At 35.7% G+C, this 26614-nt stretch overlaps 1 protein-coding gene across 1 annotated transcript in view; it reads right to left on the bottom strand.

Annotated features, from left to right (window-relative positions):
- Positions 1-26614, bottom strand: part of LOC124944671 — a 40949-nt gene that overhangs the window by 12050 nt on the left and 2285 nt on the right. Inside the window, exons 5-50 of the mRNA XM_047484988.1 lie at positions 26423-26517; positions 26234-26351; positions 25910-26011; positions 25603-25791; positions 25360-25520; positions 24386-24556; positions 23719-23811; positions 23156-23477; positions 22920-23024; positions 22745-22840; positions 22214-22281; positions 21415-21535; positions 21124-21330; positions 20818-21021; positions 20625-20734; positions 19940-20036; positions 19756-19854; positions 18422-18583; positions 18259-18333; positions 17702-18166; positions 17281-17631; positions 17006-17137; positions 15536-15649; positions 15272-15456; positions 15074-15182; positions 14854-14997; positions 14380-14670; positions 13122-13772; positions 12858-13046; positions 11992-12092; positions 10045-10334; positions 9835-9919; positions 9456-9749; positions 8391-8744; positions 7821-8310; positions 6647-6810; positions 5840-6002; positions 5465-5734; positions 3376-3573; positions 2892-2934; positions 2344-2441; positions 1725-2234; positions 845-1615; positions 662-735; positions 230-578; positions 55-153 (exon numbers count right to left, since the gene is read on the bottom strand). Of these exons, the coding sequence (XP_047340944.1) occupies positions 55-153; positions 230-578; positions 662-735; positions 845-1615; positions 1725-2234; positions 2344-2441; positions 2892-2934; positions 3376-3573; positions 5465-5734; positions 5840-6002; positions 6647-6810; positions 7821-8310; positions 8391-8744; positions 9456-9749; positions 9835-9919; positions 10045-10334; positions 11992-12092; positions 12858-13046; positions 13122-13772; positions 14380-14670; positions 14854-14997; positions 15074-15182; positions 15272-15456; positions 15536-15649; positions 17006-17137; positions 17281-17631; positions 17702-18166; positions 18259-18333; positions 18422-18583; positions 19756-19854; positions 19940-20036; positions 20625-20734; positions 20818-21021; positions 21124-21330; positions 21415-21535; positions 22214-22281; positions 22745-22840; positions 22920-23024; positions 23156-23477; positions 23719-23811; positions 24386-24556; positions 25360-25520; positions 25603-25791; positions 25910-26011; positions 26234-26351; positions 26423-26517 (9579 nt within the window). The remainder of the gene's footprint in view (positions 1-54; positions 154-229; positions 579-661; positions 736-844; positions 1616-1724; positions 2235-2343; positions 2442-2891; positions 2935-3375; positions 3574-5464; positions 5735-5839; positions 6003-6646; positions 6811-7820; positions 8311-8390; positions 8745-9455; positions 9750-9834; positions 9920-10044; positions 10335-11991; positions 12093-12857; positions 13047-13121; positions 13773-14379; positions 14671-14853; positions 14998-15073; positions 15183-15271; positions 15457-15535; positions 15650-17005; positions 17138-17280; positions 17632-17701; positions 18167-18258; positions 18334-18421; positions 18584-19755; positions 19855-19939; positions 20037-20624; positions 20735-20817; positions 21022-21123; positions 21331-21414; positions 21536-22213; positions 22282-22744; positions 22841-22919; positions 23025-23155; positions 23478-23718; positions 23812-24385; positions 24557-25359; positions 25521-25602; positions 25792-25909; positions 26012-26233; positions 26352-26422; positions 26518-26614) is intronic.

The raw sequence follows: 26614 nt of genomic DNA, 5'->3' as shown, positions 1-26614 counted from the left end.
GAGTAAGTACCAGATGCCAGAAACAGGCATACATGCCCATAAGAGAAACCATACCTTTGTTGGAATGGATTGATAAGGGCATGGCTTTGAAGATATAAAAAGGTGGATGCAATTACCGTCAACATCATAAGCATAAAGATCAACAGACCCATCCTAAAGTGGAAAAATGCAATGTAAGCTCTTAATTTTTTACAGATAATGTAATTAAATGAATCTTCGGAATACCTACCATGTCACCAAGTGGAGAAAGATCTTTAATGGGTCCAAAACTGTCACCTCCAGATGGACTAATGGACACAGACAGACCTAAGGATTTGAAATTTAATGCAGACGCAATTGAACAACCAAGATACAATTCCTCATCAGTTATCTCCTCCACAAGAACCTCATTTTTCTTTCTTGACTTGAAAGCAAAAGTAGATTTACGAGCTTCTCTCTTTGTTGCCAATTCCAACAGCCTAAATGTCAGCAATGGACACCGTGCAACTGTTATCCAATAAGGTGTATATACTCTAATGATCTTTGCGAGTGGAGGTCTCTCTTTGTTATTGTTCTGTTCCAATATAATCTGAACCACCCTGCATTAATAAATAGATAGTTTATAGATGGAATTTAAATAGTTTAAGACAGCTTAAAAATAGGTCTTATTAAACCTCCATACCTCCCTGAAATTGAACTCCTTAAATTTATTGATTTAGATGGTTCTCTCCTTGGATGTGATAGCAGAACAGCATCCTACAGACAATAAATTACAAAAGAAATTAACTTACTAGAATTTTTCCCAGGGAGGAATAGTGTGAATAAACCAAGCAAAATATATAAGTGCCAGAGTAGGGAACCACACATGTATTGGAAGCCATCCTCTTTGTGGCAGCAGGGAGAAGTACAAAGGCTTTCTTATATCAGCAGTGTGAATCTTCACAGTTTTCCCAGAAGGGAATACACCCCTTGTACAGGCAACAAAATGACCACTTGATTGCATCTCGAGTACAGAATATTCTGCTGACAAAGGAAGATAATTTGTGATGGATAGTGGAGATTTCACAATCAGACTCCAATCTTGAATAGGATCAGAATGAATGTCCTTTGCAATCTCTGTTGCCTGTATACTTAGACAAAACCATATTCCACGTGAAGTGTTTGATGAGGTTTCCCCAATTTGGGAACAAAACAAGAGTTCGTCAGTCTCCACGAGATTTGAGAGACAAATCTCAGAATTTTCTTTATTTTCATTACATTCATCTGAGTTCTTGGGGCGATCTGCTAAATTACTCCATGAAAATTCCATAGAATCCAGATTTGATGGTCTCAATTGTAGAATATACATTTCATTCTGAGTCAAAGATGATAGAGGAAGAGGAAGACTTTCCCCTGGCTTTAATGGCCCTACAAATGTATCTTGCCTTGTGCCTACTGATGTCCATTTTCTGTTCCTGATCCATTTCCTTTGCCTTGCAAAGTTCTTAGAATCTTTAGAGCTGAAGGTCTCAGGCCATTTGAGACTGTCAAAATCTGGAGCATAAACCCATCCATCATCTACAGCAATGGTTGTCTTATCCAAATGCCAATCATCTACCCAATCCCAGCCTGATGGCAACTCAAACCTGGACATTCCCTGCAGAAGTTGGAAAAAATTAGGAGCAGAAAAACCAGTGAGTGTAGATGAAGTGACTGCTCAATTAATTGACTGATAAAGGCAACTTTAAACTTTCTATACAACATACCTGATGAAAGCCTCCAACTGCTGTGTGATCTATGTTAGGTTGAACATTACAATCAACCCATCCAATAGAAGGATCATATTTTTCAGTTTCAAATAATACATCTGTCTCAAACCTTCCAGTAATGTTTCTCTCTTGCAAATCAATGGTGGTATCCAGTTCCTCGGATCCATCATCCAAAGCTCTGTGCTTGAGGCATAAATCTAATGTGAAATCCGTGTTATTGCGCACTGAGACCAAAGACCTTATGCTCACATATCTGTTTCCATCCTTTACATTGACTTCACTGGCAACAACATTATTGCCCAGACGCCAGCAAGCAGCTGGTGCAGCATAGTTTAGCCTCACAGTAGTCCAAGGCCCTTCCTTAGAAGGACTAATCTGAATGTATCCCGATTTATTATCTAGATGAGCTGAATACTCTCTGATTTCCATTTCATGTGCTGGTGACAAGAGAACAGCACAACTTATTCTAGTATATGAATTCTGGGGATTTTCAACTTGACCGTTTTGCTGAACAAAAGTGAACAGATATTACTATAATGCGATCCTGAGGTTTAACATGAAAGATAAGCTATAAGGAACACAAGGAATTCCTATTAAATCAGAAAATGGCACGCACCGCTGATTCAACTGGAGATAGTTCTAACCAAGTCAGTTCACCCAAAAATGTTTCAGCCATATGTTTCAGGGAAGCTGAGAAGTATCCAACTGGATCACCTGTAGCACAACACAAATCAATTAGGGAAGAGTAACTCATGAAAATAAATGTAGACCACTCAAATCAGAATGAGTTAAAAAAAAGGAAAAATAAACCTGAAAAATTCTGCTTCAAAATGAAGATCAACATCAAAATACTGCAAGCTTTTCATTAATAACTGTATACAATTTCCACATGCTAGAGTACCACAAAAGCAGAAAGGCAGATTGTTTGGATCCCACTAAACTATTAGAAAGACTGTGCAAAGATCACATGCTACTGGTTTTCAAATTAATGAATATCTTAATATTAAAATTATAAGAAAGAAAAATATGGCGTGATAGCCATTTGTAGTTTTCCATTTTCCACATATACAGTATGGAGAATTTGGCACTAAGCGGGAGCTGTTAAAGTCAAACATCTAATAATGTTACAACTGAAAAGATTTTACCAGTTGGAAATCAAGGTACCTTTTGCCGTGTCAGTAACTACCAGTTCCACCATGTATCCCTCCTTGACAATCAAACAAAAAGGACTGGTAAGTTAGATTTATATTGCATATTGCCCTTAAAGATGGTAAATAATGCATGTGAACAGAATAAGGAAGCTGGAGACAAATACATTTAGCTGGTAATGAAAGATATGATTTATGGAATGGTAATGCAGAGCCATAGTCAGATTGCTAATTTTACCATGAATCATAAAATTTGAAGTTTTCAGCAAAAACCTTCGTTATATTTTGGAAGCAGTTGCACAGATTTCACATGTTAAGCTTCATCTTTTCATCTTGTCTTACATATATAGAAATCTCCCTATTGTATTTATACAAGTCATATGTCTAACATGAGTTGCACACACCACATGTTTATGCATGCATAGATACTTCTAAACTCTCACTGATTTGACTACAATGGGGTAAAATGAACAGAAACCATATTGAGTCGTACGGCATACCAATGTATCAACTCTGAAGAAAAGCATTTCATTCCATTTCACCATTTCATAATCTGAATTAGAATTATGAGCTGCACGTATTCCACATGTGCGTGCACTTTGAGGATTCCGTAGAAACTCTCCTGCAATGACTTGTTCAGGACTAACACGAACTGCTACAGTGTAGAGATGTGATGAGAAACCACCTATCCTTGGGATCTGTGAGAAAGAGCATTTAACTGATTGTGAAGGAAAATAATAACAATCTGTTTGTCAAGGTGTCTAAAGAGATTAATTTAACCTTATGATCAAGTTCTTGGATCATATATTCAAATAGACCTAGTTAACGTCATTTGGTGTTGGATATGTGATAATTTTACTTATTGCCTGATCAATTATCCACAACTTAGCTGGGAATCATTCCAAAGAGCAATATGATCTCCCTACTGGTATAGCTCATCCTGTCAATTCTGCCTATTTAGAAAAAGAAGTTACAGTTCCACTACAGATGACAGGCTCAGCCATCTTCTTTCTTTCTTTTATTTTTTATATCATTAAATTTGTGAACATTTAATGATAAATTAATACAGAGGGTTTCCTCTTTCCTCCATCAAAGCAACTAATGTGTGGACAATTTTTGCAGAGATTCACAATCTTGGGGTGTTTAACATTCTTTCTTTTTTCTTTTCTTACTGTGGTAAAGGCTAGGTTATATATGCATTTCCTACAAGGAATATCTAATCACGTTCAGCACCAAGAATCGTCTTCCTTTTCATATCAAACAAAGAAATTATCTTTTTCACAAAAAAAACGAACAAAGAAGTTACAAAGCACATTAACTAATTGCATGAATAATCTCGACACCTAATCTAAATAATCAGTGACAAAGGATAAACACGAAGTTAAAATCAAGAAGTTAAGAGATACAGTTTCTTAGAACTATAATAGCTTCTGTTACCAAGGTTGTGGAAAGCTACAATTCCTTACAAGATCTCTTTCCTTGCCTGTTAAAATAAAAAGAAAGGGGGAGTTCTGACAACTGTTAAAATAAAAAGAAAGGGGATACATCTGGCTAGTAGATGTTGTCTGTCTAGTAGATGTTGTCTTTGCATGAAGAGCGAAGAAAGCATTGACCGCATCCTCCTCCACTGTGACCTATGCCCCTACCTTGCCAGGGGCATGTGGGCTCTTCTGCAGAATATTCTTAATTTTCAGCGGGACATGACGCTTAAAGTGGCGGACTTCTGGGACAAATGGATTTTTTAGGAAAATAGTGTTTTGTCCGGATGAGAATTATTTATTTTTATTTTTTTAATTAAGGAGAACTAGGATGACACCCTAAAGCCATGGCCCCCGCTTCAACTCAAAGCGCTTCCAGATGGACTCGAACCTGTGACCTATACGGATGAGAATTATTGATTTTAATGGCATCTAACATTTCCTTTTGTTCTTTGATTTTTATTTTTTCTTCATCCCTCCACCCTCTTCTTTGTAATGTTCAAAACGCTTCTTGTGTTTTCTTTTAAATTGACCTTTTAATCCTTTTGTTCTTCGATTTTTATTTTTTCCTTATCCCCTCCACCCTCTTCTTTTTAGTGTTCAATACGTCTCTTGCGTTTTCTTTTCAATAAAATTGACCTTGTAAAAAAACAGCTTCTCTGTTACCTCAATGGACCCTCTAACCTGAAAGAATTATGGTAGAAGTTCAAAAGGGAACCGAGGATTATGCGTTGACTTAGGATGTGTAGGCTCCAATAGATATCAAGGAACACATTAGTGTCTAGAAAGAACTGTTCTTTTGATTGTAATTCATGCCAGCTTCTATGTAAAAAATAAATTAAGGATCGTATCACAACCTCATTTTGATGCCCATCCATTCCCAAGAGAATCAAAGTTTAGTATTTTAAAGTTGTTTCTAGAGTATCCACCTAATTCAAATTAATAATAACAAATACAAACAAAAAAGAAATCTAATTTAAAAAAAAAACAAATGAAATTGATAAAGAAATTCCTGCTTGAAGACCTTGAACATTTAAATGGAAGTGACTTCCTATTTGCTGCCATCTCAAAAAAGAAAACAAAAAACTATACATGGCAAATAGAATCATACCTCAGCTTCTGATATTATAATTGCAACCACTGTTCTAGATTTCTTGCAGAGGTTCCCTTTCAGGTGTGAATCCAACATATTTTTCCAAACTGGAACTTTTATAGGTTTCATATCTCCCGATGGCATCTTAACAACATTGGAAATCCCTCTGATCTCAGTGGCTCGAATGAAAATATCTTGGCCAAGATTGTTTTGTGGAATAAGATAATAATCATGCTTGTGATGCACATCAAGAAAAGATCTGCCAGGATAAGTTGGAGAAGATGTCTCCTGTTCAACAAAGGCAAATTGATTATAAGCTAAAGCCATCAAACATGAATTCCATAAGAAAAATAACCCAATGACAGAAAATTCAATGAAGACAACAGAGTTTACTCTATCCTTGAGAGCATCATGGACTTGTGCAAGATTGCTCCAACTTGCATAAGCTTGAAAAAACATGTTACAGTTAGAAACTGAAACATTCACATTCAAATCCTTCGGACATGTAAGACGTAGCTGAGAAGGAGTTCCAGGGGCATTCTGATTGTACATGTACCTGTAACGATGAAGAAATAAGACATGGTGGTCTACAGTTTAGTCTACAAACATAAGCACTAACTTCGGACAACAGTGAAAAGCGGAAACGGGTTTGCAGGTTCCTATTTCAGATGCAACAATAGACGGAATAAGATAAGCAGTTATGTTCACCTGAAAAGAGACAACTGAAACCAAATACAGCACCTATTTTGTAGCACGTGCTTACGTTACAAGAGAAAATAAGCACTAGGAAGCTAGAATTATGCCAAACACATATTTCAAACACCTTGATGAATTTTAACCAGCAATATAAAGTGGCACAAAAGACATGCTTTTGACAACAAACAGTTAACATATGCTTCCTCTTAATTATATTGAACCTCTATGATAAAAAAGTGAAGAAAGATATATAAAATGTATATGAAATTTTTGGTCATAAAGATACCTGGAAATAATGTGTCCAGACAGAAACTAATTACATTGTGATGTAACATGGACCCTATTTTGGTGGCCATATCTTTAACACATTCTTGAAACACACATATATCTAAAATCCAATTAGGTTTCATTTATTTATTATATATGCTATATATATATATCTTCTTTGAAAATATGCAACCATCATTATATTTCAGTAAACATATTTAAAAGAACATATATTACCTTAGGAATCCATCAACAGGTTCAATAAGTGGCTCCCAAACTTCATACTTATCGTTATATGATCTTGCAGCCAATGAGAAACTTATGAAGGAAGTCAAGGAGCCAGATCTTCCATGCAAATTGAATCCAATGTCACTTAAAGATATGTTAAACAAGGGAACCATCTGCAAAATTGAAAAGAACAATTTAGCTTGAATCAATTGATATCTATATAAGGCAACAAAATATTTTATTCCCAAATTTAAGTACAATAGTCTGCATGGAAATATATGTATGAAAATCTGAATCTAATCTGAATTCTCATTAATTTAAGAGAAATGATATATACAGCACCCTTATACAGCACCTACCTGATTTGGCAAGAAAGATAAAATATTTTTCTCTCTCTTGTATTTTTTTCAAGATATATTTTATCTTTCTTGCCAAATCAGGTAAGTGCTGTATAAAGGTGCTGTATATATCATTTCTCTTAATTTAATTAACTTCTACTTCTATAATTTAGAAATTTCATTCCATATGACAGTCCTCAAACCAAAATTTCAACATTGTGGGCATAAGCTCTATAGTACACCGCCCTCATTACAAAGTTGCAAACCAGGTCATGAAGACCTATCATCTTATAAAAAAAAAAGACCTATCATCTTATTATAAAAAAAAAAAAGACCTATCATCTTACATATTAACTGCTACTCCCTCTGTCCCATTTGATGGAAGTCTTAAAAATTTAGGTGTGTTTTAAGGAATGTTGAAAATGTTGAATTCAAAAATGTGTGATCTATTTTCTGTCTAAGCATGATTAATTGGTTATGAGGTAATGAAAGAAAATATATTATTTAATTGGAAAGGGTAAAAAGTAGATAAGGGTAGCTTAAGAATTATAAAACCCACCAGAGTAGCTCAAGTGGCAAGGGTCTTACCTAAGAGACCAAAGGTCTCAAGTTCGATTCCCACTAAGAATGCTCTGAATTAAAGAATGGTCATGACTGTGGGTCATCTAGCCACCCCAGAATAAACTCGGGTCACAAAAAATAGAATTATAAAACATGATTCAATGGCTAAGGATCTTATAAATTAGGACTCTCATTTAAGTAATTGCTACAAAATGGGACCAAGGAAACATAGAATAATAGATTAGAATAGCATTAATAACAAAACTATAGAGGGAATTGTATACCAGGCCACCATAGTCATCAAAAAGTGCTGCTGAAAATGTTCCTATTTCTGCATCAATCACAATATCATCTGAACTAGTTGCCATGTCTGGATCAGCAAGCTTTAGAGCAAATCTTTTGTGAGGTTTCTTGAAACCAGTACGAACTATAAAGGTCCCAAACTCGTTGTCAATAGTCCATATGCTAAAAGATTCACCTCTGGACTTCTTATCTGATGTATCCCATATGCTTTCCTCTTGAAACTGGTCTCCCGTAACCATGTCGCTTCGCACACATCTTAGTAAGCTCAAGTCAGATTGCTCTGGCATACCCTTACTTGCAATACATCCCAAAGAAACAAAACCTGGAGGAGCTTGGGGCAACCAAAATGAAATACTTTCTGTACGTCTTCTTTTCTTTATCTGTCCAACAAGTTGAAAATCTAGGGGAGGCTTTAAGAGCTCATCACCTTCAGTATCATGGAGAACAATGCAAGAATTTGGAGGCTCATACCTGTATTTCAACCATAGATCAAAATTCTTATTTACTAGTCCAAAAGGCACGTAAAGATATCCAGAAGAGCAATTACATACCCTTGTACAGCAATATCTCCAAAATAGACCATTCCAGGAGGAACCATAGGACGCCATATGGATAATTTTTTCCCCGAGTTTGAGTTTTGATTCCACCATATTAAACGGAAACTCGCAACAACCTCAAAGCGTTGTCCAGAATTCACATTTGATGGACCTTCTGACTGGACAGGAGGAATATGACCAGAATTATATGCTTCACTCTCGGATCTTTTGGCTACTCTAGACGATGGAAAAAAATACATGTGTCGCAATTCACTTGCTCTACCAATTAAGCCCAATGTTGATGGGTCTGCTGGCAAGAATGTGCCAAGGGAATTATCCACACGCCAAAATGCCGTAAGCAAGGTGTATCTGCAAATCAGAAAGCAAATTTGAACTAAAAAGGAACTCATATTGGTTATTTAATCAGAACACAAATCTGTATGAAATGAAGGACAAAAGAGCGATCAAGTTAGTGCACAATGAAGACATTATTACCAGCATAATTTGCATAAGAAATTAAGAACCTTCGGAACTTAATTTCTAAGAAAAATAACCATAATCCTATTAATCCTTCAGGAAATTAGGTACTTTTGATTACAACATTATGTTAGGGTTCAACCCTAAAAAATAATTATCTGTATTTTTTTTAAATGCTCATGACGGCTCGAAAATTCATGACTTTGTGGCCATAAACCTTGCACTACCACTGAGTTGAACAATCTTTTAAAATTATTATCTACTAATAATAAAGTTAATTATCCTAATCTAATTCTTCTAATTTTCTAGCCATGTTTTCTCATGTGATAGACCCTTCGAGACACTAACTATTATCTTGTATCACATTATTACCAACATAGTGTGAGCATAGGAATCTTCAGAACTCCATTCCTAAAAATAAAAATTATAATCCCTTGGAAATGGGGTATTTGTGTCTGCAGTTATTTCAATGAGCAAGCTGAGCATTACTTTCTGGATGCAATAGTATCTTATTTTCTTTTTGTTTTGGGTGACAACACACACTAGATGATTATACAAAGATATCTTGTATAAAAAAAGGTTTAGTTAAAGAATTGGACATACGAGTTGTTTGCTTTGATTGTAATACAATCCCTCAGGGTGCATGGAGCAACTAAAGAAGCCATGATACAGAAGGAAGAAGATAACGGAGGTTGTGCCATTCCAGTAGAGACCACACAGCCTAGAGCAACATAACCTTTGGGTGCTACTGGGAACCAGATGGAACAGTTCTGCATATCAAATTGAGGATCAGCAGCAGCATCAATGGGAGGCCAAACTTGGTTGAAAGATACAGGCCTCTTGACTCTAACTAAGCTGGTGTTCACTGCAATGACTCCTTTTGAAGGTGGTTTGTTGCTGTCATGCAACTAACATGTTAAAGACTATACTGATGATCAAGTCAAACAAACAAAGTACCACATGGTATAAGAAAATTACTGACAGCGGTGTGAGGTAATCGCCTAAGACAGCAAAACCAGGAGGTGCACGCGGTCTCCAAAATGTAAATATTTGATCAGTGTTAGGATCTGCAAACACAGCTACATAGCATCAATGAATCCCAAGAACTATACGACATGTTTCCATATTTGATCATTTATGCAATATTTACATGCACATGATTTGTAAACAAATTGAGGAACAAACCACTTACTTTTGATTGTCCCTACTTTGTCGAACTCAGAGCTAAGAATAGTCATTTTTCTTGATGTGGTCCTCAAAAATGCCAAAATGTCATCCTCCACTGCTATAAAGAGTCTCAAGATGCTGAATGAAAAATTCATGAAGATATTCGAAACAGAAAAGTGTATGTTCATCTTTCCAGAGATGTTTGAAAACTTCATGGAGGCATCAAATGGTTCCAATATTCTGATACCACTGCTTTCCATGGTTAAGCCAAGTATATTTGTGTTCATTTCCATTGTCTCTCCCTTCATGACAACCCTATATCAGCAACTAAATCATGTAAGAACCATTTATATTTAGCTTGCAAATATTTGGATGCATGCACATGTGGCTCACCAAAATAAAAATACTTCAGTGAAGAGCAAATAATAAATTTGAAGCAAGAAAATTACTAACTCAAAAATATTTGCTTCAGCACTGAAATAAAACATGTGAAGACTTTTTCTTTTCTTTTTGGAAAGGCACAATATGCCCGTGTTAAAATAAAATAATGAAGCCGAGCACACTACCCAAAATAAAAAGAGGTGTAACCATTGAACGCTTCTTGCGCTCTTTTTTATCTATGAAAGTTGACCTTGTTTTAAAAAAAGGGGGGGATCTAAGGCCTTATACACTGCTACAGAAACCCATAATGACTACTACACCCAAATGAACAGGGGAGGAGGAAGTAAGATGCAAGACTTCATTTTCCATTTCCTGTTATTATCTTTATAGCTTCTCCGGAGGAATGGAAGGGGAATTGGCAAATTATAAAATATTATAAAATATTATTAAATTACCATTTTCAAGAAAAAAGAAAATGTTATTAAATTAACTTAAAACAATTGAATGTGAACCACAATGTAACTAGATAGAACTAAGATGATTGATTTTGTTTAATAGAGAGCTAGCAAATAAAATCAATTTCATTTAGTTAAAATTGAAACAGAAATATATAATTTTACTTATAAATTGAGATAACCTTGCTGCCAATACTCATCCAAACCAACATCATTTTCAATTGTATTAAACACAATGAAACATGAAAAATAAAAAGATAGTGCATGTGATGCTAACATCCGCTTTGCCCATCGCCTAAATCCGAAGGAATTTGAGACTTTGATAAGGCTCCGGGGAGGATATCTTAGATCAGGGTGGATGAACATTCTCGAGATATTCTCCAATGGAGGAATATGGATAGCTAGAGTGTTGAACAGTGTTATTCTACTTTGTACAATGAGAGGAATTTTGAGTTTCCTTGGGATAGAATATGGATCCATGGTTCCCATCAAAGATTTGGCTTTCTTTGAAACATCTTCTTTTCAAGGGGTGTTCTTAAGGACAATCATTGCAAGCAAAATAGATGATTATGGTTAGCAGATGTCAGTTGTGTTATAAGGCAGAGGAAACTGCGGCACACATATTGTTACATTGCCCTTTTGTGAAAACTATTTGGGATCTTCTATGGAATCCAAAGGGAACTGAATGGATTATGCCAAGATCTATTAAAGGATATTGCGAGACATGGATCAATATTATGAAAAACACAGCACTAAAATAAGAAGTGGTTCTCCATTCCTATAAACTAAAATGATAAATACTATCCTATTAAACTAAAAGCTAAACATCATACCATTATTAATTCATTAGACACGTGTCATCATGTGGTTGGCCTTTCAGAACCCTAGTCTCTATCTATATCACTTTGTTGTTGGTTTGTTTTGGATGTTTGCTTTGATTTGTTTCGATTAATTTGTGTGTGTTGTTTGTTTTGTGTTGAACTGGATTAGTTTTCATGTAGGGTGTGGAGGTGTTGTCGTGTTTGTGACTTTGATGGATTTGCTTTGTTTTTGATGTTTCTGAACATAAGTTTTTTGTCGTTATGATTAATGACGCCTTTTTAACACGTAAGCAGATGAAAAGAAAAAATAGTGACCTGCTGAATGCATCCAACTGGGCATGTAAAAGTTTGTTAGATAAGCTAGTCGTTCCAACTTCTTTTGATGTAGCATAAAAGGTTAGCTCGGGACCAATTGCCTGCAAAGCAAATGAACAATAAGAGCTAATACATGGAAGGAAGTCTAATATCCATAAGATGTTTCGACACTAATACATACATTAAGATGAAACCTAAGAATAGCTTGCAAAAACATTTAAATTCATACACAGAGCAGGATAAGCAAAGTTTATCACATTTGGATCTGAATCAAGATATGATGAGTGGTCATTCTAAAAAGTTCAGTAAAAAATATTTAAAAATTAAGGAGAAAGTAAATATATATGGACATACAAGGAAAGTGTGAATCTTTTTAGTGGTAAAACCGTACACCCATTTTTTTGGGAGGTAAAAAGTGCATGAATAAAATAAAAAAGAATAGCCCAACGGTACAAAAGCAATGCACCCATCATCAAAGAGGTGTTGAAACCCAAACACAATAAAATGGAAAAGAGCTATAATCAAAAGAACTGAAAAAATAAAGTCCTCAATGATACTTTCCAAAAATCAATTGCAATACAAAACAATTGCTCCACCAAACCCATCATACTCTTTGGACAAATCAAGGCATGGAATAGTTCTCCTTTTTTTAGCTGAACATCCATCATTATCAAACAACTGTTACACAAAACAACAAAAAGACAATAGACATGCAAATATAAAATGAGCTTGACAACTCAACTGATGCATTGGCAAGGAGGAGAAATATGTCCAAATAATAGTATTGTGAGGCTTCTCTTATGACATGGCTATTGATGTCAGATCTTTCCTACAATATAGATTTTGAAAACCAAATAATTCATCACCTGCAGCTCAAAGACAAATTCTGTAGATCTCCCTGTAGAGGGATTTTTACATGGTTCACTTCCAGAAGCTTCCGCTGAAGAATTTGATTGAGGATATTGAACACTCTCGAAATAGACTTTATCATCCTTTAAAGCTGAATAACTACTGTTGGCTCCCAACAAAATACAGGAGTCCAGATATTGACCATTCTACAGTAAGAACCAAAAGATAAGTTCAAGAAACAAGTAAGTTAAGCAGAAGCAAAAACATGCATATAAATGGACCTTAATGGTAACGTTCTTAAACTGCAATCTCTTTCCATTTCCAACATAAATGACAGCCTCAGAGCTTGGAGATGAAAGGATGGAACCCCATTCATTTTGTAAATACAGAGTTCCACCTCTGCCATCATAAACAAAAGTGTCAAAACTCTCATCGTCAGCAACTAGAGGCCTCCTAGGGGAGAGAAATAATTCGGAAGAGGGTTGACAATAAATTGATTGTTCCAGAATGATTGCGTCCAGAAAATCAACATCATTCTCCCCTTCTTCATTTGAAAGCAGACTACGGACGGTTGGAACAAAAAACTCAACAACAGCCAGCAGGAAATCAAGTGCAACAAGCAACTGTGGCCTTTGCACGCACAAAGAGACAAATGTAGAATATTGACTAAATTTTGCATCAAGAATAAGCATTGTAGGAACTGGTTTTGTCCCTTCATTTTCTTGAATGTGAGCTGCGTCCACTGGATGGTTTTTATTATCAGTTTCATAATCTGAAGAACTGTATCCAATGCTCTCAGGTTTTCGTATTGCCAACCTAAGTGCTTGCTCAGTCCCCTCACGATCATCAATCACGGTGAAACCTTTAAGAGAAGCCGATAGAAATCCATCTCCTATGGTATTGGTCTTGTACAGAAACCAACCACCACTTACCTGAATAAATATCCAATAAGTTACGCAATTTTCCATGCTTCAACATATAAAACAGAGTATATATCATAAGAGCAGTATGACAGCTTCCCTCTTCTCAATAACTTCTATCCTGTAAGCACAACTATGCACTTGAAGTAAATAATCATTAAAATCTAAAACTAACCAGAGAACACATTTGTCACAAGCAATGATCATATTTCAGCCAGACAGGGTTATTTTTACTGGCATATCATTGAGGTAATAAATGTATGACATGCAATATAAATCACATGTTATGTTATAAGATGCCTAACAATTGGTTTGGATTGGGTAGGGAGGAGAAGGGAAGAGAATATAGGGGATGAGGTAAGGTAGAACACTTTATGGACGTTTATCAAGCACCACTTTGAATTTAGGAATGTTGGTAGTAGAAACTACTTTTTAAATAATTGTCTATAATCTTATCCAAGAAAATTGGCCATTATACTCTGTATATATCTATATCTAATCCATCAAGGACGGATCATCACAAATAAGCAGGAGACTACACTTAATTCCATATATTACTGGCAACACTAACTAATGATACCCAACAAACAAATATAAATGGGACTAGCAACTTCCATACCTGCACAGTTGCTAGAGAAGCATCACTTGCTATGCCATAATGTAGGCGCAACTCAACCAAATCTATGTCAATGCAAACCTTCATAGTGATCCATGAAGCACTATTCTGATTTTCAGAATTGGTAGCTTCGAAATCTTGAGAAAATGGTGGATCCTCTGTAACAACAGAAGGTGTCCCAGAATCTTGGATCAATGGAGGCACTATTTTTGGAGTCTCCGAAATATTTGAAAGAGCACATTCGGTGATTATCTGGTATTCTTTATTAGACAGAGCTGCATTCAGTTCCACTATCTGAGGATGTAATAGTACATGACATTGTATGAAGACAGAATTCCAGTACATGCAAAATTTAATGATGATGCTTAAGAGAAAATGACATCAGTATGAAAAAAAATGCCTTCCAATCTGACATTCAGACCATAGGAAATAAAGACAATATCCAACATGTACCAAAGATAATGAGATATCAGCTACCTTAATTTGTACTTCTATATTGGGAATTTGATGAGACAGATCTCTGAGAGATCTATGGATAATAATTGAAACTCCTTTCACATCTTGAATTATGCTTTCACCCAGTTCGTCTCCAGTACCCACATTGAGATTGATGTCTTCAACCTGCACTGCCCAAATATTTATCAATAACAAAGAAAATCAAAAGAAAATGTCAGATAACTAGCTACAGCTTCCGCACCATTATAGAAAGCATTTCCACGTGTACAGCATTTATTTCTTCTTTGTTACCCCCATACCATCTGAAAGCGTTTTGGACAGTTATGTGAACGACATCAAGTTTCAAGTACCTGCAATATAAGCAACACGATTTGTAAATGTGTTCTCTTACAAAAAAAGACTCCAATAGGGGGGAGGGATTTTTGGTCAGTATACATACTCATGGCTGTCTGTGCTCCGTGGCATTAATATTATAGGTTTCCTAAGTGAAAGATCCAGTTTCATAGCTGGTGATCCTTCAATTTCACTAGTTGTGAACCATTTCTCGGAGTTCGTTGCCTGATCTCTCAGTCTAACAACATCCCTAGAATTATTGGGTACGAGGCCCATGAAGTAACCCACAACCTGCAATCAATCCCCAGCCTAATAAGTTGGTATACTGCGCAACTAGCAATAGGAAAGAAAAACATTTTAACAAAGTTACCTCTTGGACAAACCGGTTCAGATACACAATCCGCACTTCAGAGAGACCCCCAAGAAGGCTGTATTCATAGCCTGCATAATCTTCATCCCCAACACTAAATGAACTAAAGTCTAACTGCGATAATGGATAAATATGTGTCGTTAAACCCAAGGATTGGAGTGAAGAAGTTTCTCCACAGTAAAGATAAACTGAATCATGAGAACAAATTAGCAAGATAAAATTTCGAATAATGGATAAATATTTGTCCATCATGCTACTGTGTTGTTACAGGCTATATCAAAGTCTTTTGGTTGATGTCTTAGAGTTTGCTTCGATTTATAATGGGCCTACTCCACCATCAGGGTTATGTCAGCTCCATCTTCTAATTGAAGTAAGCTACAGATACAAATAACATGAATCTCCTCTCTTCTCCAGTATAGTATATTATTACTAAAGCACATTCTCTTGCTATTATTATGGAACCCCCATTTCAAATTATAGCTACATTTGATTGCCTATAATGTAGGTGCTTAGGTTCTACTTGATCTCTAGTTCTGACATCATTAAAATCAGCTCAATGGATGCATGGAATTGGGTCCCCACCTAAAAGTTCTAGTTTATAGACACATCTTCCAGAATCATGTTGTGTGTTCCAAAAAGTGGTGATGAAAAAAGAAGAAAAGTCCTTAAGAAGAGATAAAAATGAAGAAAAATTCTCAGAAAGAAGAGAAGTAATTAAGAGAAGATTCAGTCCATAATTCATCATTTAATTTTTTTTTAAATGTACTTTTTTATATTAAAAAGAGGAATGCAAGGTGCTTTTTTATATTAATCGCCCACCACATGATTAGGGGATGTGCGTTAAATCGACACTGATGACCTACTGCAAGGATCAAAGGCCTCCTGGCGTTCACTTTAACTTTATCATTAATACAAAGTTACCTCTTTCAAAAAAATATATGTATTTGTCTGCATGTTCATTTTAATAAGTTTACCACACATCAATCATAACATACTCATTGCTGCTAAGACATTTTTTCACCTAATATTATAAATAGTTTCCTACAACAAGAGCATATGTTTGAAATATATTATGTAAAACATCAAACTTGGAGTCCACATTGATAAGCTGACTAAGTAGCTGATCAACCACGCAATTTCTTTTTTAAAAGTGAAACCATTTCATTAATCATGTGATCGTGACTCCGTGAAAGAAAGAAAGTTGGAGGGAAAATCTCCATTAAATGTTCAGAATAGTATATTCATGTTCATATTGCATGGACCTTTTCAAAAAAGAACAGTATATTCATGTAGTCAAAGTAAACCAGGAAATGGGACATCAAACCAACACAATTACTAACAGTTTGCAACACCGTGCTGCGTGACCAACGCAAGGTCAAAATCTTAAATAAAATATGTATGCTTCATTCTGAGTAGTTTTGATTTCTACGTTTTTCAGATGGATAACGATTATCATAACACTGAAATTACCTCCACAAATGAGCTACCACCAGGATTTCTCATATCACAAACCCAGAAATACATATGGTCATTGAGTAGACTGTCATCACTGATTCTCAAGTTTCCAAGGGAAGCCTTTATGCTAAAGGAAGACGGAAACACCTTAGGTGGAAATCAGAAACATCATAAAACAAAAATTAGACTACAAGATTTAGATTGCAGGTCAACAAGGAACAGCTCTTCCATTTCAAGGAACTTTATAAAGGTGTAGAGAAAGAGAAAAGTGGCAAAAAGATAAAGCAAACCTTAATATCTGTAAGCAGATTATCTTGTGATAGAGTTGCTAGCTTGGTGTCATTTTCATTCATCAACAATATCTGAGCGCGGGTCATATTTAACATTAAGTAGAACATGATTCTAGATTTCCCCTTTCCTAACAAACCTTTGACTACAGGCTCGTCGAAGGCAACAGGAGCTTGTTGAGTATGCAAAACATCTTCTATTGATGTATCATTTTGAGTGATTACTGCAGAAGAATTCTTAGTGAAAGATTCATCGCTTTCATCTTGAATGTTAATAGCATCTACAAATTTGAGAATGGCAAGTATAGTTGGCCTCCGACAGAAGAATGTCAAGGTAGCAAGAGTCACAGAAACCTGCAACAACCATAAACGAACAAGTTAGTCACTATACAGTCTTAAGATCAAAGTCGAATGTACATTATACCTGCTTATCAATGTTCCTAAACAAAATTGAGTTGTGATCAATTATTACTATTTGAGCTTTCACAAAACTATCCAATGTGTTGGTTGCTTCCATCGTATTACCATTTTGTGCAGCACCACTAGGCAGAAGACCATCAATACGGAAAAAACTAGGAGGCTGTAAAAGTGATTTTTCTGATAGAAGGGAGCTCTGAGACCTCATATTTCCAGATAGACTATCATCAGAATCATTGAGATCTTCAGGTGCTTCATAAAACCTATCTTCATCGTCTTGATTTAAACTACTGTCAAAACCCTGAGTTTCTTCAGCATCATAGTATCCCAAAGCTGCATCAGCATTCCCGATAAATGATCTGGCCAAGTAACATGATTGAGACATTCCCTTGCAGCACACCAGATCCTCTATTTCCAGTGATTTCAGGATAGTGCCAATGAACATATCATTTCCTCTTATAGAAAGTTCAACCTGTTTCCAAAGGACCACAATAAATCCTTAAATTAGGTGAAGAAAAACAGACAACTTTTAGCGAAAAGAAAAAGGGGATACACAAAGCCTACTTGGCCACCGGTCGCTCGAAATTCAAACAGATTACCCTCCTCTGCTAGCAGTATATTTGTTAATTTCTGATCTTGCTACAAAGCAAATGTGAAAAGATGATACATATTTCATATGCTCCATCCCTTGAGGAAAAAGTTTGAGAAAAAAATGTAAAACACATACTGATGGGTTGTATTTAAAGCATATTTTCAACTCATCAAGAACTCCAGTGAGGAATATTTTCTCCATTAGTGTGTCCAAAGAATCATGTTTCTCAAACTGTTCAGTCTCTGGACTCTCTTGATCAGATGAACTGCCAGATAGACTTGTTATAGGAGCAGAACCCTGCACGCATAACTAATTAGATTATCCATTTCAAAATGAAGGAGCAATTACTGAGGTATACAGAGTTGGTAATTACAATTAAAACTGCACTCACAGGAAACAACTAACCACCAAATTCAGAGCAATTTTATTCTAGTAGCTTATTCTAAATATTTGAAACCCCTAAACTGTGTTCAACTAAATATTTGAAGCAAATAAGATTTAATTTTTCATCTCCTTGAGTAGGATGTGTGATAATATGATGTATGGACATGATTTCTGAACAATAGCTTATAGATGGAGAGCTGGATGCTTAATTTAATATAATGTAAAAGCCCAAAAAGCTACAATGATATAAAATCGATTTAGCTTTATTCACATCCATTGCAGATATTTATGAAGGTCTTAGCATATTAGATTTGGTTATTCCTTAATGGATATGTTAAATCCAATTACAGTACCAACTCTGGTGGAGCTGCAGGCTCATTCAAGGGTGGTGCATGTCTTGTCCTCAACGTATTTCTCGTGCTTAAAACATTTTCTAGTTACACTTATTTCCCTTCAGAAAGTTCCTTCAAGAATCCACTTATTATTTAATTGAATGATTTTCCTAAAGTTATAATTTTTGAAAGGATAAAACAATTTCCGTTCATCCATATTTCGCGAAGATCGCAAAAATATGGTGAAACCCATCAAAAACAATTATGATTAAGTTATGGCATAGTTTGTCATAAGTTATCAAAGATATTACTCAAAACATCAAAAGATCACCAACACTAGGATCACAAAAATCGTAAATATGGAAAATCAGTCATAATGTTTTGGTGAGACATCATCAATATTAACCTAGTAGATTAACTTATGCCATTGTGAGTTTCAAGCTGTTCAGTTCTTTGTTGTTTTATTGTTCTCATCTAGTATCATTAACTCATTGCTCTTTAATTAAATTGTGAATGGGGTCCTAGTTCTAGTCTACAGCTGAGATGTAATCAGCAAAGAAATCACAGTATGCGACTGTAGGATATGATCAAACTAGCAGACCCTTTGGGAGAATAGGAGAAGACCTTCAAATATGATGATGCATAACTGGTCGCAATATCTCCCTAATCACGGAGAACATGTCACAAAGATAATGAAAAACAATGCCCCCTCACTTTTAGGTCAGATATGTCAAAAGGATGAGAACCACGTACTGATGCTCGGTAAATTGCACCCTGTAAACGGCTCAGCCATGTTCTCTTAGTATCATTCGAATCACAGCGCAATATCAATGCATTTCCATCCTCGATAACCTGTATTAAATACAAAGGAAACTGAAAGCTTAGTCACAGAGGCTCTATGATCAAATAAAATTAGAACTCAAATGTCGGTACGAACCTTGCTAGTGGGGCGTGAAGATTCAAAAACAGCCAATACATGATCCACACTGTCAACCATTTCAACAGGAACTTGGAATACTTGTTTTCCTCGGAGGCTGAAAGTCCATAACAAAGATTCATTGATTGGACAGTCAAAACCATTGAAAAGATGGAAGTTTTGAATTGAATATGGAATATGGAAACTCAATAGAAACATGACTTCATGCATCCCCCAACCTTGTCAATCTCCTTTTTTTTCTCAAGCCAATCACTTTACTTGAAATTTTTAATAATGCAAATAGTCATGCAGAGCTACTTCAAATGTCATGTTGCAAAGTTCATATAGATTGCTGCACTAATCATCTTTATTGACTGCAAATATATTTCTACAGTAGGATTTCTTTTTTAGAAAAAGGTTTTCATCTCGAGTGAAACAAAGCTTTCGAACCAACATAGAGATCTGATTGCACTCCACACCTCTCTATCGCATGATATGCAAAAAGAGAATAATTGAATCAAATAATATACATGATGAACCAAAACGTCAATAGTACTCTTTTTATCGCACCAATCATCGCCTATTATCCGAGACTAAAGGTAGAAAAGTCACCATTTCTCAAGAATAATGTCTATGGATGTACCCTGATTTTCCAATTAGAGTTTCCTACAAAAAAGAAGGAAAATGAATGCTTTGATTTTCAAACCTCAGATACTGCTTGTAAGATCTAGAGTCGGGATTTTCCAATACATAAAGAAAAGGTCCAACAAGGCACACATATCTTCTCTGCCACACTGCTTCCCTGTTTCCCACACCCTAAATCATTAAAAGACAAAAGAGCATATATCAAGAGCTAAAATTAAATTTGTCAAGGCGAAATTGTTAGGATAGAAACCAACCTTCCATGTAAGAAGAGATAACCACCCCTCAAAATCTGCTGAGCTCCAAGGATGAACTAACTCTGCATTGTCAGATTCTTCCTGCTGAAAAATCTTCCCCACATGCATTAACCGATGATAACTAGCTGGAGAAAAGTGAAATCCCAGAGAAGGGACCCGGATTGCAAGCTTCGTTGATGGATAAGATGGATTCTCCAAACGAATCTGAAAGTACCATTATGATTAGGTAGTGAAATGTACTGCAGTAATGCATTAATTAGAAAAATAGGTGAGCTCCCAAAACCACCGACAAGAAAGAGAACTTACTTGTTGAAGTTTCAGGACTACCCCACACTTATCAATAACAGGCAAATAACTAGAAGGACCAAGATTTGCTGATTTTGCGGACTTCTTGTGAGATTTGTTAGTCCAATTATAGTCCCCATCCACCAGAAAAGCAGATACATCCGTCAATATCATAAAAAATTGCAAATACAAATTCATCTCATCAGGTGATTCGAAGTCATTATCGCCCTGCACATGTTTGCATTGTCATTCTATTTTGACTTAGAGAAAAAAAATAGTCAAAAAGAGACCTTGAGAAAATGCCCATCCAACCTGACTTCGAATGATCAAATTTCCCAAATCAAGGAGCAGTTTTGTTGAGTGAACATTGTCTGGACAAAAGTCTGAAGGTATTGTAATTTTGGGAGCTGCAATGTCCAAGTCCAAAAGAAACCTGACAGAATACAAATGCAGGATGCAGCTAAACTGTAAAATACTTATTTGTAACCAACGTTAATATGAGGCAGCATTTTCTGCCTGACAGCCTAGGGCAGGACCAATATGGAACAACTTTACAATCAATACAACCATAAGAAAGCATGATGGTAACCATAAAAATTTGAACAGTCAACTGATACAAGCAACACTATGTAACATATCATTAGGGTGTTAGTAGTTAGGGCTTTAAATAAGCCCTTAAGGTTTATTATATTAGTTAATATTAGTCCCCAGGTTCTTAGGGGTTGTTAGTTGTTAGAATAGGTGGCATCCTATGGTTATAAATAGAGATTTTCTGAAAGAGAGAATCAGTTAATCAATATTCAATAGAATTTACACTCATCTCAGCTATGGAGGTTCTCCAAGCTGTCCTCATCTAAGGGCTTAAGCCAATCCCTTCTCATCTTCTTCTTTGAGTCTACTCTTCTCTATTACTAAACCCTAACCTAAACCTAAAAAGTGTAACACACTATAAAAGAATAGTATTGGTTCACCCCTGCTCACTTCATGATGGCAAAGGCAGCATAAAGCATTTTTAATGATTTAGAACAGGATATAAAATTATTTTTTCTTTTTTCTTGTACAAGACTATAAAATCCTAAAACATAAATATATATAATTGAAATACAAATACCTGGTATGATCTTTTAATGCTCTGTTCACTTGTTGTTGTGCAGTGCGCTTAACTTCGTCAATGGTCATCTGAAATAACAACAATGGACATTAATCAACAAGGGCAACTCAGAGACTGACTCATAGAAGCACTTCTATAATCAACTAAAGTACTCCATATTAACTAAGACAACATATCCATATGATTAGATTTCAACAGAAGCACCAAGTGTGAAAATAAAATAATTAGAGAGTGGGCTGTAACAGCTGATCCAAGAATCTTGTTCTTATATTGAAATTATTGTTGCTCTATAACAATTCGATTATTCGCCTTAAAAAATAACAGCCAGGGACTACAATTTAAATGAAAGAGACAAGTTATATCCATAACTATCCTTCTAATGATATGGGCTTAAATTGATGGCATGTGATCTAGATGTTTCCACATTTAGGTAGTGAAGGATATAGTTCCATCATATGTTTTAAGTGAATGAGATGTTGAAATCCTTCTGAGTAGAAACCATATTCTGATGTAAGGTACTAGTTTACATACCTGCACTACAGCGGCTGTTTCCAGTGCTACAGCTTGACTAACAGCAGTAGTGCTTTCAAAGAAACTAATTATCCGATCAATAGCTTCCTTCAGATACTGTTCAAGCACATGTGACACCATTAAAGATCGAACTCCAAAAGTGAATAAATTATAGGAGAATTAAATGGTAACATACAGTTATATAGCATGGAGAAGCTTTTGCAATCATACTCCAATCCAGTTCAGAGTTGAAAGGCTTATAGTGGAATACACCAACCAGAGAATCATAGGCTGTTCCACTCTGTGTGGAGATAAGGAGAAAAAAATGTCAGGCCTAAATATATGCAACAAGGATAGCCAATCTGGTCCCAACAGACTGGTATACAAAATATAGGGGAACACCTAAGCGCAATTGGAAAAGAAAGAAAATACCTCGGCAAGAAGACCATTTGGAGATGACAATTGATATGATCCCAGTTTCACATCAAAAACTTTTGCCTCTGGATACAGCTTGACAAAACAGTCTAGATTTTTGCAGGATAATTCAGCAATACATTCTTGATCATCAGTAAGCTTTGATGCATTATGTCTCATGTGAATTTCCAATGATGTATGAAGCACATCCCCCCTAGTTTCAGTTGTAATGAGTTGGCCATCATCACTCTCCTTATATCCAATAAGTTTGTTTATTTGTTCCCAGTCGTCATCACCCAAGACTCCCAACTCACCGTCATCCTTGTTAGACTGGCCACCCCTGAAAAGATAAACCACCATTATTCAAAATATACATTTTATAATTTGAAATGTTAAAGTTTGTATTAACAGAATTGTGGTGAAGGGATTTTGAACACCACTCGCATTCTTGTTTTTAACGAAAAGTTGAGTTTTTTCAAAAAAAAAAAAAAGAATTGTTGTGAAGGGGACTTCAAAAAATACAAACAATGTCTCTAAAAAGAATTGTTGTGAAGGGGACTTCAAAAATACAAACAATTCACCATTTAAATAACGACCATGACGTCTTTTCATTTTGCCTCTTCAGGTAAAGTTTAGATTCCACTGACTGCTCCACGAACTTATGTGCCAGCATCCTGCAATATTCCCCTTCATCAGCCAGTTGTTCCACTATGAATCATGTATTACTTCAACCAATAGTGCTATGATTTAAAGGTCCAATCAATTATTAAAGTTGGCATTGAAGTCAAGCTTCTTTATATCAAAGTATATCATTATAAACTCCCCCCTCAAAAATGTAAGAAGTGGGAAGTTAAGGGGCAGCAAGAGATGCAAGGAGACTAATGATTTACGCTTGTATTTTTTTAATTCGCAATTTATCAATAAATATAAGCATTACTTTGTTTTTAAGGTCGAGCTCAATTACATCAACCCTCTCCTAGAGTTACAAGTAAAGCCCGGTAGAGATTCAAGAGAACTGAAATTTATTGCCATAATATCATTGACTGTATATTAGGAGTTAAAGAAACAAATTTATATATTGTATACATTATTTTTATAACACATTGCCACAATAATTAGCATCCCTGTCTATTATATTAGCAAATAGACAAAGACATGTCCCCAACTGTTGAAAATTCCCCAAGATATCTCTTCACCACAAAACATAGATATTGAGCCAACATAAATTCATAAGAAATAAAAGGGTACCTCCACTGTAGTATAAGTTCGAAATCAAGTATTCTGTCCAGTTCCTCAATTTCCTTATTGTCATCAATAGTTGTCCGACAGAGGTCAGATTTCAGAAGTGAAGCATAAAGTGAAATATACCGCTTACGCAACCTTGCATATTTCAAGACATGTTCCCAAGAGAGTTTCCCACTGCCATATATGTTTATGGGTATTAGTATAATATATTAAAGGGAATAGCAAAAATGTCTCCCAACATAAAAAGCATTAAAGCTTTCCCTCCCAAAGTCCAACACAAATCTCAATAGGCATAAGCAAATACATGGTATGAGTTCAGAACATAGACCAATGGAACGTGGAGCTAAAAGAGGTAAAAATATTTTTCTACGGTGCATATGAAACGCACTATTATCTCATACTGTTTATATGCTACATAAGTCCATATTTAAGACGGTGTGTTATTGTCATACGCATCAAAAGAGATATATTCTTTGGTCTAAACAACAAAAGTTGTTGGATAGTAAAGCAAGAACACTGAACCTGGAAGAATGCACTATAATTTGAGATAGCATTTGTATTCATTAGGGAAAAGATATCTGGATTGAATATGCTTGTGATCATTAAAGTGGAGGCAATTGTTTCTTTTACAGGACAAAGACATGGAATGAACATAAGGGTCTACCATCAGACTTCCATTAGCATGAAATAATGAAGAATCACAACTTTAAGCAATATACAACATTAAATAATGTAAATCATGGAAAAGTGTACCCTCCAAACACAATCTGACAGGAAAACAGATGATTGTCACCAACCATTTTAGAGTTTTAAGAAGGAAAATTTTCTCTCACCCAGGTAAAGAATGGGTCACATGCCCCACTGCAAGAGTGAGGGCTCCAAGAAGCAAAAGATTGTATCATCACCAACCCACTTCCCGTTAAACAGAACAATAGACCAAAGAAAGCTAGACATTAAAAAATAAAAATTAGAAATACCTAGCCTTCTTGAGCTCATCTGACACAACTCTATAAGCATATCTCCACCATGACTGTGGATCTTCTTTAACCCGAACAAGTGGACGGAAATGAGCATATTTGAACCGTTGATTAAAGGCAGCAAAATTGTCAGCTAACCTTAGTAAGTCCCTGTAACCACTCTAGAAATGTAAAAGTAATCAACCTTCTAAGACAGATTGAGATAAAATTGGAATTATGAAACAAATGGCAGATAAAATCAACCTTCGATAAACAGAAAGTAACATCATCCAAGTTCACAGACACTTTCTGCAGTGGTTGACCAATATTAGTAGATTCATTCTTCCGCAGTTTTGTGTATTTTGCATTTCCGGTAACGGGTTGCAAAAGATAATTGTGGTTTGTTATGAGACTATGAGCCGGTTGTCCACTTGTCGTGCCAAATTTAAGGACCTATAACTCATTGGAAGATGGAGGAAATATAAGAAACAAGTAAGTCAACTTCTAACTACAGAAATCTGATAAACAACAACAGAATATGAATAGGAAAAAAATGTAAAACATAATATACCTGACCCCATTCAATGGGTTTCAAATCCTCCCAAGGTTTATCAAGATGCCAAGGGCTACTGTCTGAATCCAGGTAAACTGCCAGTTGTTCAAGCTCCACAGACTAAGATTGCAAAAGAATGTAAAACACACACCACATTAGTTTATTAGAAAAACTCTCATCATATGAGCAAGACATAGGACGAACCAGGGTTTCATTTTTCACAAACTCCCTGTCAATGTTTACTAGCATACTACTACTTTATATCATGCCAACAGAAAAAACATTTGCTTCTGTCTAGGTGGTCTGCCATATTTTGTATAGAGAGAATGAGAGGGCATAAACCTTCAGGATATGCTCCAGTGCACCTCCAGTAATGAATGTCTCTTTCCCATTGTCATCAACTGTTACGGCAGACAGCTTCTCCAAAGTTATGCCAGCTGCAAATGGATGACCAGGAGTACTGCAAATTAAAACACCCCCATGTAAGTATCAAAGAAATACTGTATTTCACTAGAACATCTAGCTAGTTACCTCTCACAATCTTCATATCTGATGTGAATATTTGTAATTGAAAGCTTCAGGTTTCCGATAATTGTATCAATCAATGAGCCAAGCCATGATTTGTTCTTCACCCATTTTATAACACAAGCAAATAACAAGAGGTTAAGTACATGGAAGGGTTTCAGAAAAGCACAACAGAAACAAGTCAACAACATGCCTCAA

The sequence above is a fragment of the Impatiens glandulifera genome, chromosome 7 (assembly GCF_907164915.1).
Source record: "Impatiens glandulifera chromosome 7, dImpGla2.1, whole genome shotgun sequence".
NCBI classification, from domain to species: domain Eukaryota; kingdom Viridiplantae; phylum Streptophyta; class Magnoliopsida; order Ericales; family Balsaminaceae; genus Impatiens; species Impatiens glandulifera.
The sequence above is the reverse complement of the archived record's forward strand: the minus strand, read 5'-3'. Positions and strand labels throughout refer to the sequence as shown.